Here is a 14,495-nt window from a genome sequence, read left to right on the forward strand (position 1 = left end):
CATCTGTGGCACCGTCTCATCTCGTCTACCAGTGTACTTAGCTATACTATCACAAAATGGGTTTATCTGGGGATTGAGAATCATGGGATGAAAGCAGAAGGAAATCCATTACCTGGTGAGCTCAGGGTTGGCGTGAAGCAGAAACTAAGAAGGGCTGGAGCACAACCTGTGGCCATCCCTTGGGGAAAACAAGATAATTTATCACTAGATTCAACCCGTTTAGCGAAAATGAGGGTCATTAGCTGTACATGCCATTTTAGCGGGCAGCTAGAGACAGGCACAAACACCTCGACAGAGAGTTTTTAGGAGAAAACTTCTAACCAGGAGAAGCAGTTTCCCTGAGAAACGGCTTTTCCCCAGACAGCACTGAGGAGTTTGGAAGGAAAAAGGTTTTTGAACATAAACTTTTATATTTCAAGAAAATTACTGTGTTTATTTCTGGAATCTAATAAAAACTAGTGATGTAAGTTATAGTTTTGCCAGTAAAGACTTTAATTTTCCTAAGGAGGAGACAGCTGCGTATACATTTAAAAAAGACCCTTCTAGCTCCCCAAGAGAAACAGGCTGCTACTGATGAGTTTTGCAGCCAAGGATACAAGTCTGCCATCTAGTGGTGATTTGTGTAAACTGAAAGCAGTTGATCTCAGGAAGCCCATTTTTGTTTTGTTTTTTTAAATTAAAGCAAAAGGTTCCTTTCTGTCATTAACTACCACCACACGCACGCACGCGTGCACACACACATACACACAATGGTTCTATGCATAAGTGCAGCTGGGAAAGCACTGTACTTCCTCTCCCCGACGCACTCAGAGAGGTTTAGTCTGCAGACAATGTGAGTCCTCAACTTAATAGATGAATTAAGAAACGACTAGGGTTTGTCCTGTTGGGTCTGTCCTATTCCATGAAAAAATATCACCATTCACTCGCTTTCTCCTCTAATCCACCCTGTCATCCACCTGTCACTCACCCAGATGATTATTAAGCACCAAGAAGCAAAAAGAAACATACAATCATTGGCATGATTAACACTTAAAAAAAAAAACCTTAGCAACAATGCAATAATAAAATTATAAATTGCATCAGTTCCCAGTTTTTTGCCTAAAAACATGGCTGGAAATACCACTGTAAATCAAATCATATTTTCTTATTAAAATACTTTCACCTGACCAAGCACTTAAACTGAATAAATCATTCATATGGTCAGTATGGATCTTACAGCCAAGCTACATTATTTTTCTATTGTTCTGCAGGAATTAAAAGTAAAAAAATTGTAAAAGTTACGGATATATGATGATATTATACAAAATGAAATCCATAGCTGAAATGTCTACATTTACAAATAATTCTTTGCTATTTATAACAAGCATTAAACAATTAGCAAAAATGTATCAGCAGTCTAACAGTTTAGGTTTTCTCTGAGGGCTCTCAATAAAACAGTAATGCAAAGTGTGCAGTGAGGTCTTTTATTTCTTTAAGTTTCTCTGTAGTTAGAAAATGGATCAAAACTCTTTAAATTTATCGTAGCATTTTTCCAAAAATAGTCTCTAGCTCTACATTTTGCCACAAGATGGTAAATTTATGCCTGGGTAAATAGGAAGACTTCAAAAGCAATGTCAGAAAAGATGAAAGATTATTGTCACAAGGTGCAATTTATTGTTAAATTCATTTTTAGGGATAACTTTTTACCTTTTTATTTATTTTTATATTTTCATTTATTTTTTATCTTTTCCTTTACTTTTATTCATTTTTATCTTTTTATTCTTTTTTTAGGGATAAATTTTTGTTCATAATAAAGAGGGAATTAAAAAAAAGAAGGGAGCTAATAGTTACATGCTGTCTCTTTATCTGCATCAAATCCCCTTAAAGGAGGCTCAAAGGAGTTAAGTAACTGGTTCAAGGTCAGAAGACTAGCCAGTGGAAGAGTGAAGCCCTTGGTTTTGAACTTTCGTCCACCTGACCATAAATCCTGAGAATGCGATTGTTGGCCTCCCAGGACGATTCTTTCTTACTTCCATACAAACGTCAACAGAATATGAAATTAATAAGGAATCTCAAGTGCAATTAGTGATGTCATCCTAATGTTGTTAAAATTATTCTATTCTTCTACCTATTTTACCCTATAACAGATTTATCTCTGCAAACCTCACCAACCCTTACTACTCTCCTATAGTAAGAAATTACTATACTAGAGAAGCAGAATTACTTCAGTTTTTCATATTATATATTTAAACCTATGTTATGAATGACGGCAATGGTGTGTGTGTATACATATATGCGTACACATATTTCTTCACATTCTTAAATTAGAAAAGAAAGGAAAAAAGCAGAGAACTTTTTTCTCTTTTGGGGTAATTTAAAGTAAAATAGATTCCAGTGAGCACAGTACTTAAAAAGAATCCCACACATTGAAATTTTAGTAAAAGCACACTGCTAGTACTCATTTAAGGCATTCACAGAAACAGTGCTCTGGTGAGAAGCAGGTGAACAAGGGGTCCACAAAACTGAACTGCGAAAGCGGGAAGGAAAATGAAACTTTAATTTTCAATCACTGAATTTTTGGAGCTTAGAGAAGTTTTTAAACAAAGGCTCAGTTGTAAGTCCGTTCCCGTGAGACAATCCTACATAATTCAGGACACGGGAAGAATGAGTGCAGACGAGGCAAAATTGCTGCAGTTTATAGAAGCAACTATGCAGAAGAGAATGTTTAGGCTACTGCGGGGATGAGGAATTTGAGGGGCAATTAAGTCAGAACGCCATCATTTGACCTCCGCTGCCTTTGCCAGCCGGTAGCTACAAGATGATTAACCTAATTGCAATGAACTAACTGCCTGTGCCTTTATTTCCTGAATGCCTGTTTTTCCTACTTGAATGTCGCTCCATGAAGGCGAATGTCTCTCTGTACCTGGTGCACAGCAAACAGGCAGCAAACCTCTCTCCCTGATTCACAGCTTTATGTAGTCTAGAGGTTAAAACTTCGGGCTTTGGAGTGGGGCACAGCTAGGTTGAGACCTTGGCTCTTCCACGTAAGAGCTGTGATGGCCTTGAGCGGGTCTTTCAACTCTAGGCACCCAGTCTCCTTACCTGTGAAATGGGGCAGTTATAGAACTCACCCTACATGGCTGTTGTGAGGATGAAATGAGATGCTAAGTGTCAAGTCTCGAGCAGGGTGTGAGCACACAGGTGGCTCTCCAGTACCGCAGATCTCAGCGGACTTTATGGGTAGTGGAAGTTGGGTCGTTCGTCTGCTTTTAAACTCCAGTGTTCGTTGGGACCATGTGGGGAACTGGCTGCCCTGCAGCTCTGCACCCTGTCACCAGTCACCAGATTCTGATTTGGAAATTTGCATTTCTAACAGGCATCTGGGAGTAATTCTGATGCAGGGAGTCTTTGGACCACCCTTGGAGAAACACTGCTTGAGAGAATCCTCACTTTTCCCAGATTTCCAGTGATGGACAAACTAACAGTTATATATAATACATGACTCTTGCGGGGTGGATAATAAAAGCCAAAGAAGAACTCCCATCTTGGGGAGAGAAACTGAATATATTTCATTAAAATTCCAGCCTGAATAGCCAGCAAAATTTATGTCACGCCCGTATTCATTAATGACAGCTCCCCGATGCCCAGTCTCTGTCTCACTTCTTCCCAGTACGGTTTCCTTAACAACAGGACTGGGGAGCATCTCATTTGCTCGCGTGGAGAACTCTTGATGTTTCTCCAGAGATCCGGAGTCGGTGCAAAGCAAACCAAACAGTCCTAAAGGGGCATATGAATGTCTCCAATTTTTAAAGTCAGCCTTCATCATGATTACTTTCATGCCGAGGGGCTGGTGTCTTGAAAACGCACAATGAGTTATTCTCCTAGCTTCTAGATCGCATTATTGGGATGTAATTTGGGAAACTAAGACAAAGTCTAAAAGGCCTTCCATTCCTTTTTCCCAAGGAAAAGCTTTCTAACAGAAAAGTGCAGTCGATAAATAATATGAGTGTAAATGCTCTTCCTGACCACCTTGGCCTGGCCCGCGGGTTCACCGCAGCCGTAGATTTCCTGAGCTCCTTTCCTGTCCCCGACCTCGGGTTTTTATTTGCTAATAAGTCAACTGCTCCTAATAGCACAGTAACCCTCACAGATCAATTTAAAGGACTAGTTTCCAGCTGGTTACTAAAGGCCAGCTGGAAACTCGCCTTTAAGGTAATTTTTTTTTAAGGAAAGAAAGAAAATAGAAAAGAAAATAAAAAGAGAGGAATGTTCATATTCACTCATGAGCGCTCAGAACTGCAGACGCCCTGACGCGGGGGTTCCTCTTACCAGCAGGTTCTCGGGCTTGATGTCACGGTGGACGATGTTGAGGCTGTGCAGGTATTTGATGGCGCTGGCCAGGTTGTACAGCATCCCACTGGCATCTCGCTCAGTGTATTTGTTAGTGGAAGTGATGGCATCGAAGAGATCTCCTCCCTGGGAGAGAACAGCAGGAGAAGTAGCACATGAGCAGATGGTCCAAAGGCGCCTGCCACGCGAGAAAGGGAGCGAAGGATGCGTGCAGGCTCTCTGGGCTCCTCGGCCTCTCCCCGCCACGTCGTCTCAAAGGCCCAGAGACCTGGTGATTTCTCTCTCCACTGCGAGAGCCACTGACATTTCCTCCAGAGCTCAAAGGAAGGAGCAAAGAGGGCTCTCTGCCTTCAAACTCCCAGGGAAGGAGGAGAAAGGGAGCCGGGTCTCCAGGGCACAGGCATTGTGACACCTGGGTATCCTGCTGGCATGTGCTACATGCTTCATCCCAACTGCCAGCAGAAGTTCAGACTCAGTCCTAAATCTCTCCAAACGAGAAGCAGGTAATACTGCAAACCGCGTCCTTGACGAAATGTTCTGCTGCCTCGTGAAATTCACACGCGCACACACGTGCACACACACGCGCGCGCACACACACTTCTCCCCCTTCTCTAGATTGAGGTCTCTTGGTGTGGGCGTACTGTTTTCTTTTTCAATAACGTGCTTCTTTGTTAGGAACAGAGAAAAGGACCAGAAACTGTCACTCCAAAGATGAAAGAGAAAGAGAGGGAGGAGCGTGGAGAAATTTCAAAGAAAGTTTTTCTAGGACCATTATGCATCAGAACTTCAGTTTCCCTTGCTCCCTGCTAATTTATCATTATTTGGGGAAACAAGGATTTTAGGCTCCAATTTTAGATCCACTTATTTGAAACCCTTTCAGAGGAGTTGGGTCTGATTTACTAACAATGGGTGCATCCGTCTTCCACACGAGGCACCAAACAGCCGAGCCTGGTAGCCAACTGTGTTCATCTGTTACCTAATGTGCGAAGAGACCCAGTTCCTCTATTTAAATAGCAAATGCAAAATAAGCACTTGCAGGCTGAAAATTTTCAGGTCCCACTCCCCCACCCCACCCTCCATATAATTTTCACTCAGGGTTGGGGGGGGGTGTCTCCCATTGTCCCTTCAGCCTCAGCAGTCCCTGAACTAAGCACACATAGATTTTTTTTTTTTGCAAAATGAACACTTTCTCAACGTTCTGTTTCTGTCACAGGCAAGGCTGCTGTTGCGGGTTTACAGGTTGTTTCCATGCCAACCCAGGAGGCAGGGATTTGACTGTGGTCCACGTGACTGGCTTCCCTGTGTATGTGGTTGTATGTGGAGACCCCGCAAAGGTCCCACCATTGTCCTAGTCATCCAGGCTCTAGGCGTCCTGCAATCTCATTTCTTCTCCCTCCTCAACAAAGCAGTCAACAGATCCCACCAGTCCTGCCTTTAAGGCACGCCTCGGACACATCCCTCTGGACCATCCGCTCAGCCTTCTGAGTGCGGCTTCCTGCTGCGTCATCCCTGGATCCTTGCCACGTGGCCCGCAAGCTGCGCTGCTTCCGCGGGCCCTTCCTCCAGAGCGTCCTGTGCCTGACTGTTACCTTCCCACGCAGCACGTCGACGTTTTCTTTCTCCCTTCATGAAATCAGCCTTCCTTTTCCATAGCTCTCCCTGCTCTGCCCCAACCTTCTCTCCAATTTGCTTAATCTCATCTCCTGTCACGACCTTGACCAGTTACCTTTATGCTGCAGGTAGGATGTTTCTTCCCTGGTCAGCCAAACAGGCCAGACCCCGCTGCACTCCAGACCCCTCCCCGTCAGAGCCCCTTCCTGGACTGTCCGCCCTGCTCCCTCTGTGCTTCTAACTCCTGCTGATCGCTTAGGGCCTGGCCGCAGGGCCCCCTCCCCTTCGAGGCCTCCCTTCCTCTGTCACAGAAGCGTGCGTGTGTTCACTTCTGCAGCCAGACGTCTAAAGTCCTGTACTTGATAATTACGGAATTCCACTCTTAAGAACTGCCACTTGGCTGTTTTCTGGAATACAGGCCTCAACCACCCTCCAGCTTCAGGCGCTCCCTGGCCCCCCAGGGCTCTCAGGGTTTGTCAGGCACGGCTGGGCTAGGCTTCTCAGGAGGGATGTTTCGGGGGGCTCTAGGCCAAGCATTGGGTAGGCCTTCACTTCTTGGGATGCTTCTAGACCTGACCTCACAGCCGTTCTCAGTCAGACTACATGTAAGGGTACGATCAAGTGGCTGGACTGAGGAGTCCCAGCGCTGACATGCAGGCATGCTCTGGCCCTGTGAGGCCACCTTGGTCACCCAGAGAATTCACAAAGGCTGTTAAGTGGCACTGAGCTACTTTTACCTGACCAAGCATATGATCGACAATCGGATTAAGCTTTCCCACAAAATGTGTTCTGAACTCTTAAGCCTTTTCCTCTTTGATGTCTCATCTTCCAATTCAACTTAGTCTTAGCTTCTCCAAAAGTCAGGCAGTAACGGGGGCTGCTAATTAATTTTCAATAACATACAGAGGGGCGTGGGAATGGTCTGAAGTTGTCTAAAAATTAAAGACATTGCAAAAAAATACTATTCTTGGTGCTAAAGAAAGTATAATTTTCAATGTTGGCAATTACCAAACTTGATTTGGTAATAAAGTGCCAATACGAAAATTCGGCCATTCCTATATTCCATGACTGAACAGAATAAAAACATAATTTTATGTGACAGGATGAAATTGTAAACTCACTGAAAGGTGGCAGACTATTTACATTATTGTTAAGCCTGTGCTATTTTTCTATACATTGGCGTCTAAAAGTTGAAAGCTTGTTTTTATAATAATGAGTGATACTTTTGGATGTAGTTCATGGGAAAGCGAACAATTTCTACTATAATGATAACAATGATCATATATGTATCCAATACTTCCTGTGTCACAGATGGCGAAAGCCATCCCTCTTATCCTCACAATGACACTCCTAGCAGGTACTATTATTATTCTTATTTTACAAAGGAGGGAACTGAGGCACACAGAGGTATACCCAAAGTCAGGGAGCTATTTAGGTCACGGCTGGGACTTGAACTCTTGCAGTATAATTCTAGTATTAACACTCCTAACCATTACGCCAATGCATGGAAATAAGACTGAACACTGCTGGGAAGACATAAAGGAGAAAGCTCTACTATATTGGAAAGTGGGGCGCCTTGTATAGGTTCACTTTGTTCTCTGAAATACACACCTTTACTAATTCCATGACAAGATACAGCTCAGTCGGCACATCCATCTCTTCAATCAGAAGAACAATATTGGGATGCTTCACTCTTCTTAAAATAGACACCTCATTCTGGATCATGTGCTCCTGTTCAGGGAAAAGTTATCTTAATCGATATACACGTCAAAATAAATGAGGCATTAACTCAAATGGACAAAACTATAGACTATTTGCAGGTCAGGGGAGATGTATTTTGCTAAGATACAATGAGTCTATTTTAGATTCTGATACTCAGATAGCCTACAATTGCCAGCAGATGTTGAAGGTCCTTAGATGATGCTTGTAACTTCAGAAGCTACAATAATCACATGTAGAAGGATGGGATGAAACTTAGGTCACAAAGGTAACAGAAGAAGTGAACAAACAGGCAAGCAGAGAAGGAAAAGAAGTAACATCCAATCATTCCAACTAGCTTTTATTCCAGCAACATTTACAGAATAAAGTAACATCCTCATAAGAATAGAACATTCTATTCCACCGAAATGCAGCTCCTAAGGTGAACCTGTGTTTATCTGGGAGTTCACCTTTGTGTTTCTTTCTATCCGCCCCCTCCCCGCACCAAACACTGTATTTCCATAAGAATAAACTTCATACATACTTTGCCTCGACACTTGCTTTTCTTGATAATTTTCAGAGCATACTCCCTAGCAGTCGACCTGCAAAGAGAAAGTTTTATTTTAAATAAACTTAATTTCAGATCTACTGAATCATCTTATCAAGGATGAATTTCTTACCCTGTAGATCTTGCATCATGGTGCAAATATTTTGTAAAAGATTCTCTTTTCCCTTTTTAAAAAGAAATACGTAAACTTGAAGGGGTTGGCCAAGTGTGAGGACAGCGAGCACTCTAGCACAGAAACATCCTGAGCCGTTAATGCTGCAGGACTCGGAACTCACCGACTGCTGTTACTGCCGCTGTGTGACTCCTCCTGCGAGGTGGCCCTGCCCTGCTCTCCCCTCTGAACTGGTGTGTGCTCAGGACACAGAGCAGGTGTGAGTTCCTGCCCTTCTTCCCAGTCTCTCTCGAGGTTCTCAACCCAACTCAAGCATGGCTCTCATGGTCACACTGACAACTCTCAAGAAGCAAGTTCACCCTCTTCAGACTGGGGTTGTGTGCGGCCCTCTGTGCTCTGCTGGGGACCTCAGGACTGAGGTGCTCAAGGAGTAGAGAAAGGAACACAGCCATTATCTGAGCATCCCGTGACCTCATGGGCCTTTGATGGTTGTCTCATGTGACAGAAATGAGATGGAGATGACAGTTAAATCAACTCACTTTCCCGCAGCCACATGGCAGTGTGAAGCTCAGAACTTTGAGCTCTTGGGGTCTCTGCCTCGCATACAGCCCAGCCAACACCGCCCCTCCTCCGCGGTGGGTGTGGGAGGGAGAGCTTAGTCATACCGCACCTTTAAATAGCTTCCTGACTTGTGTTAACATTTCCAAGGTACTGTAGTGCCAAATGCGACAGGTCTATTGTCAAAGGACACAATGCAGTCTTGATAATCCTAAGAAACCACTACTTCTCAAGCATTGCCATTTCATTTCTGCTGGGAAACCAAGAGAGTCTAGCTTTTTACTTATAGATCAAGGCCAATTTGGGGGATCCAAATATGTACAATGGGAGTGAAGCTGGTTAAGAACAAAATTTTTAAATAGAATTTTAAAATCTTCAGTTTGGAGGATGAAAGGGGAATTTCCTAGTTGGGTGGTGAGACCAAGAGAGTGATTTGCCTACAAATAAATTAAGAGGCCAGATATTAACAATGTGTTTCACAAGGGCATTTCAGAAACCATTCACGTCATTTACTACTCAAATGCTTCTTTCACTACACTTTCACTACACTTCTAGGACCCTTCACGGTACTAGCTTGTAGAAAACTAATAAGCATCGATCAGATTGTTAAAATTGTATCTGGTGAATAAAACCAGACTGAAACCATCACGGTGAAGTCTACTTTCTCCACTAGAGGGCTTTGTGGTTCAGATGGGAGGGGGTAAACCCCTCTGCCTCAGGGTGGCTCTCCTGCAGGGGGTGTGGGGTGTCCAGAGGAACCCAAAGTGCCTCAATGACAGGAAGAAATGGACTAGGAGCCCCAAGGATGCCACTCCCACTGGGCCTCTGTTGATTCTTGAGGCCCCCGAGGAGGCAGGTGTGAGTCAGCCTTGGCTAAACTCAGGGCTTGGGGTGCCAGGTGTCCCCACATAAACGCCAGACCTTCAGAGAGGCTGTGTACCGCGGGAAGGGGATGAAGAAAAAGCACTTCGCTCAGAGGGTAAATGAAATATTTAACACGAGACGTAAAACGTACGAGCAGACATTTAAATGCGAACGTGAAATTACTCATATACAAGGGACTCCTCACATCACAGACGGATCACGGCGTCCCTTTAAGGGGCTTTTCTGAAGAGTTTGTTTGCAAATTTGAAAATCCTTCATCAAGAGGAAACTAAAGGCTGAAGAATTTCTGGATTCTGCTGTTCATGAATCACTAAAAGATTATGACAAAGCAAATCGGAGACCAGAAGATGTGAGAAGTTTCCTGTCTGGTTTAAGATACTTCATTTGATGGCAAGGGAATCTGGACTCTTGGACAGACGGCTCTGATAAGAGCCAGCAGCCCCAGGCAAACCAGAGACAGCTTCCATTCAGCACCTCCGCAAAGGGGATGGGTGGGGCGGTGCTGCTGAGAAGGCAGGGGTATTTCTTAGCTTTGTCACCCCCCACCCCCCCAACCCCCCGTTATCACTGGATCCTCCATTTCCCTGGAAGGAATAACATTAAAGCTTTGCTACGTAAACTCAGAGCAGAGCTGGTGGGGGACTAGGAAGTCCGATTTCTCCTCTCCAGCCAGCCAGACCTGGAGCAGAATCCCAGGGGACAAGTGGGCGTCCTGGCTCGCACGACACCAAACAGTCAGGTTATATCCTGAGCCTACAGCAGAGGTGAAAATGCAAGCAGATCTGGGGCGCGGTGGCCCTAGAGCTGACTAGGAAGAAAGGATCTCGTGGGCGGAAGAACCAGAACCTTACACAATAGGATCAAACACTCAATTAGCTTTGCCCATATTATTTTAATCAGTGAGCCCCGTGGAGGACCACCACAATGCATACTGCAAGTTTTCTTCCTGGGTTCCTTGAGGACAGAACTATAAAGTCATAATAAACTTCTTAATTACTGGAAGTGCGTATTTATAGGAAAGTTGCTGACTCTGGAAAATGAGCCTAAAAACAGGTGTTAGGACTAAACGTATACCACAGGAATAAAAACGTCACTGCCTACTTTAAGTAGGTCAGTGAAAACACTTGGCAAGAAACAAAACTTCCAATAAAGCATCTGCCTTCCTCCATCCCCTACACTCTGAGGACCGCTGCGTCGGTGTAATTATTCAGCAAGCGGTTAGGAGCATGGTTCTTTGGTGGCTTCAGAGGGGATGGCGACCTGGTCTTTGACCTCAAGGAGTCTACAGCATGGTGTGCTAAGACTCGAAGACACCTGGATGGCTGGTGAACAGCCAGGCCATTTTCTTGTCTGTTCCTGAAATTTTATGCTTGACCTTTTATGAAATTACAGAAACCTCAAATGCCACGGCCAGAGCAGCGACAGCAAATCAAGTTTTGTTTTCCTCCTTGTCTGTGGGCACTCAATTTGTCAGGTCGGTTTCCCATGAAGTTTGACCCAAGGCTAGAGCTCGAACTACTCGGAGATACGTCTGATTTTTACCAACTTGAACTGAATCTAATTTCTCAGGTTTGTGCTAAAAATAGTTTGGAGAAAGTTCTCGTGTTTAACTTAATGACTCTCAGCCCTGGGGCAGTCTCCTCCTCGCCCCTTCCCCCAGCCCGGGAGCACAGTGGGATGCTTATAAAAAGGGTGCTCTGGAATAACATGCTTTTAGTTGTTTGCTCTGTTTTGAAGGTTTTTGAAAAGGTTTCGTGGAAGATGAAACACAGCTTCTCAGGCCTTCCTCTACTATAGCACTTGTGGAATTCCATGGCAATCCTTCGCTCAGAGGTCAGGTTCTCCAACTGTGTCTTGACTCTCTCTGCAGCCCCAGAAGTGCCAAGAAGGGGCTCCATACATGTTGGTGGCAGTTAGGACAGTGACAAGACCCCGCCCCCAACACCAGGAAAGAGGGGTTGGTCAACAGCACCCTTTGTTTGCCAAGTAAGCATCATAAAGTGAAATCTCAGCCTCTGTAAGCAGAGAAGTGAGGCATCCCCGAGTGTCTTGTCAGACAGCTCGAGTAGACTTTTAGTTTGAATTCGAACGTGGGTCCTATGGTTATCAGGTGCCAGAGCACCTTTCAGAAGGAAAACAGGACGAATGCTGACAGGTAGCTGAGAGATCCTTACACCTCTTCACATGAACTTACCTTCCATATCCCACTTCAGAAGGAAATGCCTTCTAATGGTAGGTACAGAGGTTCTCGAAAATTCTGAAGATTTTCCAGGTGGATGCAATCCGTGTTGTTGACACTCAAGTCCTGTCTCGTGCAGGTGGGTTTGGGCCCGTCTAGGTTCACCGCCAGAGCCAGCGCTTCGCTGTGTACTTCTCCGGGTTTACAGGTGGAGGGGGAGAGAGGGAATCACAAGCAGCTAGCATTTTAACCCAGTGCTGATGCCTGCGAGACTAAAACATGTGGGCAGTGCAGGTGGGGAGGAGGCCGGGAGCCACCTGAGACACCATTCAGTGATGCGACCGCATCACTGGTACCCTGGGCTCAAATGATAATTAGTCCACACGGAGCGAGGGAGCCAGAGAGCCAGAGCTGAAGGGCATCTCACCGTAAACCCCTGACCCATGCTCGGACCTCTTCTGAGCGCTTTTCAGCTTTTCGAGTTTTCTCTGGGGCCTCGAAAGGCTCCACAGGGCAGCTTCAAAAGTCCACTTCTGTTTGGACGTCCTAAGGGCTCCCAAGCTCGCTGGAGACGGTGCTACCGGGAGACAGGCAGAAACCAAGAGGACCTGGCAGCCACCATGACCAGATGTGCTGGCACAGGAACCCGGCAAGGGGGCCTGGGCAGCTCTGGTGTTGCTTCCATTGTTGTGGGGAAACCTTCCCTGCGACAGCGTATTGTTACCAGAGGAGGGACGTGCTTGCTCTTGTTAATACATATTCATCCTTCAAAAGATGGCAGAATGTACCCCCGCAAGCAATGCGTGTGTCATTCAAAACATTCTGAGCTCGCTTTTATTTTCCTGGACCTCTGGAAAATATTAAAACAATGTTTTGTGAGAGCTCTGGGGAAGAGAAGGCAGATGCCATATGTCTTCATTCAGCGGGAGTTGTCTTCTGTTTAGGCTCTGACGGTTCATACAAGAAGACCCAAGATATGAACTCATGCAAAATGAACACATCCAAACTGGAAAGAAAGAGATTAATCCGGGATGGGGAGATGAGAAGTTTCTATTCAGGGAAGACCAGGACCATGGAGCTGAGACACCATCGCGATGGGAGGACTCGCCAGGACAAACAGCACGCGGCCGCTCCCCCCCCAGACTCAGCAGATGACGCTCACTGGCCAGGGACCAGACACCCCGCAGCCGGAGGGCACGGCAATCTGCTAAAGCTGGGATTTTCTGCTGTGGCGGAGACTAAGTCGAAAAGGGTTGGATTTACGATTAGAAACAGTACAAATGAAATAAACAGACATGCATGTCCATCCATTATACCTTGGGAATGGCTTTCCCGATTTAACTTCTGTCTTCTTGGCACAGGGACAAACGTGGCCTGTGTGGCTTTGGCTCAGCTAAGCCACATCCTCACGGAGACCCCCTGTCGGAGGCAGGAGGCAGTGGAGTTGAGTGGTCCAGAAGCGCGGGTTTGGGAGCTGAGCTCGAAGCCGTGCCTTGCTGAGCATTTAGGGGCCGAGCACTTGCTTACTCGGGCGTTCAGCTTCTCCAGGCGTTCTTTATGGAAGACGGAGACAGTACTGATACTATGGGATTATTATGATAATTAAACGAAGTATCCTAAGTTAAGGGCCTTCTGTAAGGTTTATGCTCCATAAACAGCAGTTGTTCCTGTCAGCGAGGTGTGAGGGAGCCCATGAGGACTCTTCTGTATTTGCCAGTAACACAAGCTTCGTGGTGGGAGTGGCGAGAGGGGAGGGGCACAGGGGGCCCGGCAGGCTCTCCTGAGGGGTTTGTCATGCTCGTTACTCGTGCGCCTCCCCCCAAAAGCGGCTGCTCTAGGGGGTCACTGGCACTGTCGTCGGCAATGTCTCGGCCCAGCCGATGTGTTGGGGGGCAAAGTCTGAGACGCGTTGCTCCAGGGTAGCTTCACGAGGGCCCCGCTGCCTCAGTCGGGCAGGTGGTGAAGGGTGCATGTCAGCACTGGCCAAACTCAGGCCCCTCACGGTGTCTGAGGCCCTGGGAGACTTGCAGCCCTGAGTGGGCGTGGATCTTCATTTACAAGTTGAAGGCCTTGGAGAAAAATAAGTTCTGGGTCTTGCAGGTACAACCTCCAGTGCAAGGCATCCTCTCTGAGCGGAAGTGGAGGGGAGCTTAGAGCAATCTTTCCGCCGCGTGTTGAGAAGCAGCTGGGTAGGGCACACCCCCTTGGGGGGCAAAGAGTCGGGGGGGTAGTGTGCGCACCCCAGGCCAGCCCCCAGGAAGCCAGCCTACACCTCCCTCAAGGAGCGAGACGAGTTCCCCTGGCTCTTCAGTGCCAGGCTTACCAGTTCAAGAAGAAGCTGCTGGCTGACCGGGTTCCCCTTAAGAAACGAATTCCAATCCTGATGCTGGGCTTGGGGTGGAGGCCGCCTTAACCGGGGCTGTAACTATCACTTGTCACTTCTCTATCTGGTAGCCGCCAGCTACCGTCCCTGATCAGCTGTCAGGATCCCAGGGATAAACCTTTCACTCTAAATCCTTCCCTCTGGTCCCATAAGAACGCCTGGCTCATTCATT

The 14,495-nt window shown here is 46.2% G+C and overlaps 1 protein-coding gene and 1 long non-coding RNA gene across 6 annotated transcripts in view; one reads left to right on the top strand and one right to left on the bottom strand.

The window, feature by feature from the left end:
• The window catches only part of DCLK1 (doublecortin like kinase 1), a 292,627-nt gene that overhangs the window by 38,213 nt on the left and 239,919 nt on the right, over nt 1-14,495 (bottom strand). For 4 of the 5 annotated variants that reach the window (XM_072976126.1, XM_072976124.1, XM_072976125.1 and 1 more), the window contains 3 exons: nt 8,183-8,240; nt 7,552-7,671; nt 4,309-4,455 (listed from right to left, as the gene is read on the bottom strand). In XM_072976126.1, coding sequence (XP_072832227.1) covers nt 4,309-4,455; nt 7,552-7,671; nt 8,183-8,240 — 325 coding nt within the window. Of the gene's footprint in view, nt 1-4,308; nt 4,456-7,551; nt 7,672-8,182; nt 8,241-14,495 lie in introns of those variants that run through there. The other variant, XM_072976128.1, reaches the window with a different exon arrangement.
• On the top strand, nt 11,769-13,260 carry LOC140701100 (uncharacterized). Its single transcript, XR_012079937.1, has 2 exons — nt 11,769-11,993; nt 12,885-13,260. It is a non-coding gene; the product is annotated as an uncharacterized lncRNA (long non-coding RNA).

This window comes from Vicugna pacos, chromosome 14 (assembly GCF_048564905.1).
Source record: "Vicugna pacos chromosome 14, VicPac4, whole genome shotgun sequence".
NCBI classification, from domain to species: Eukaryota; Metazoa; Chordata; class Mammalia; order Artiodactyla; family Camelidae; genus Vicugna; species Vicugna pacos.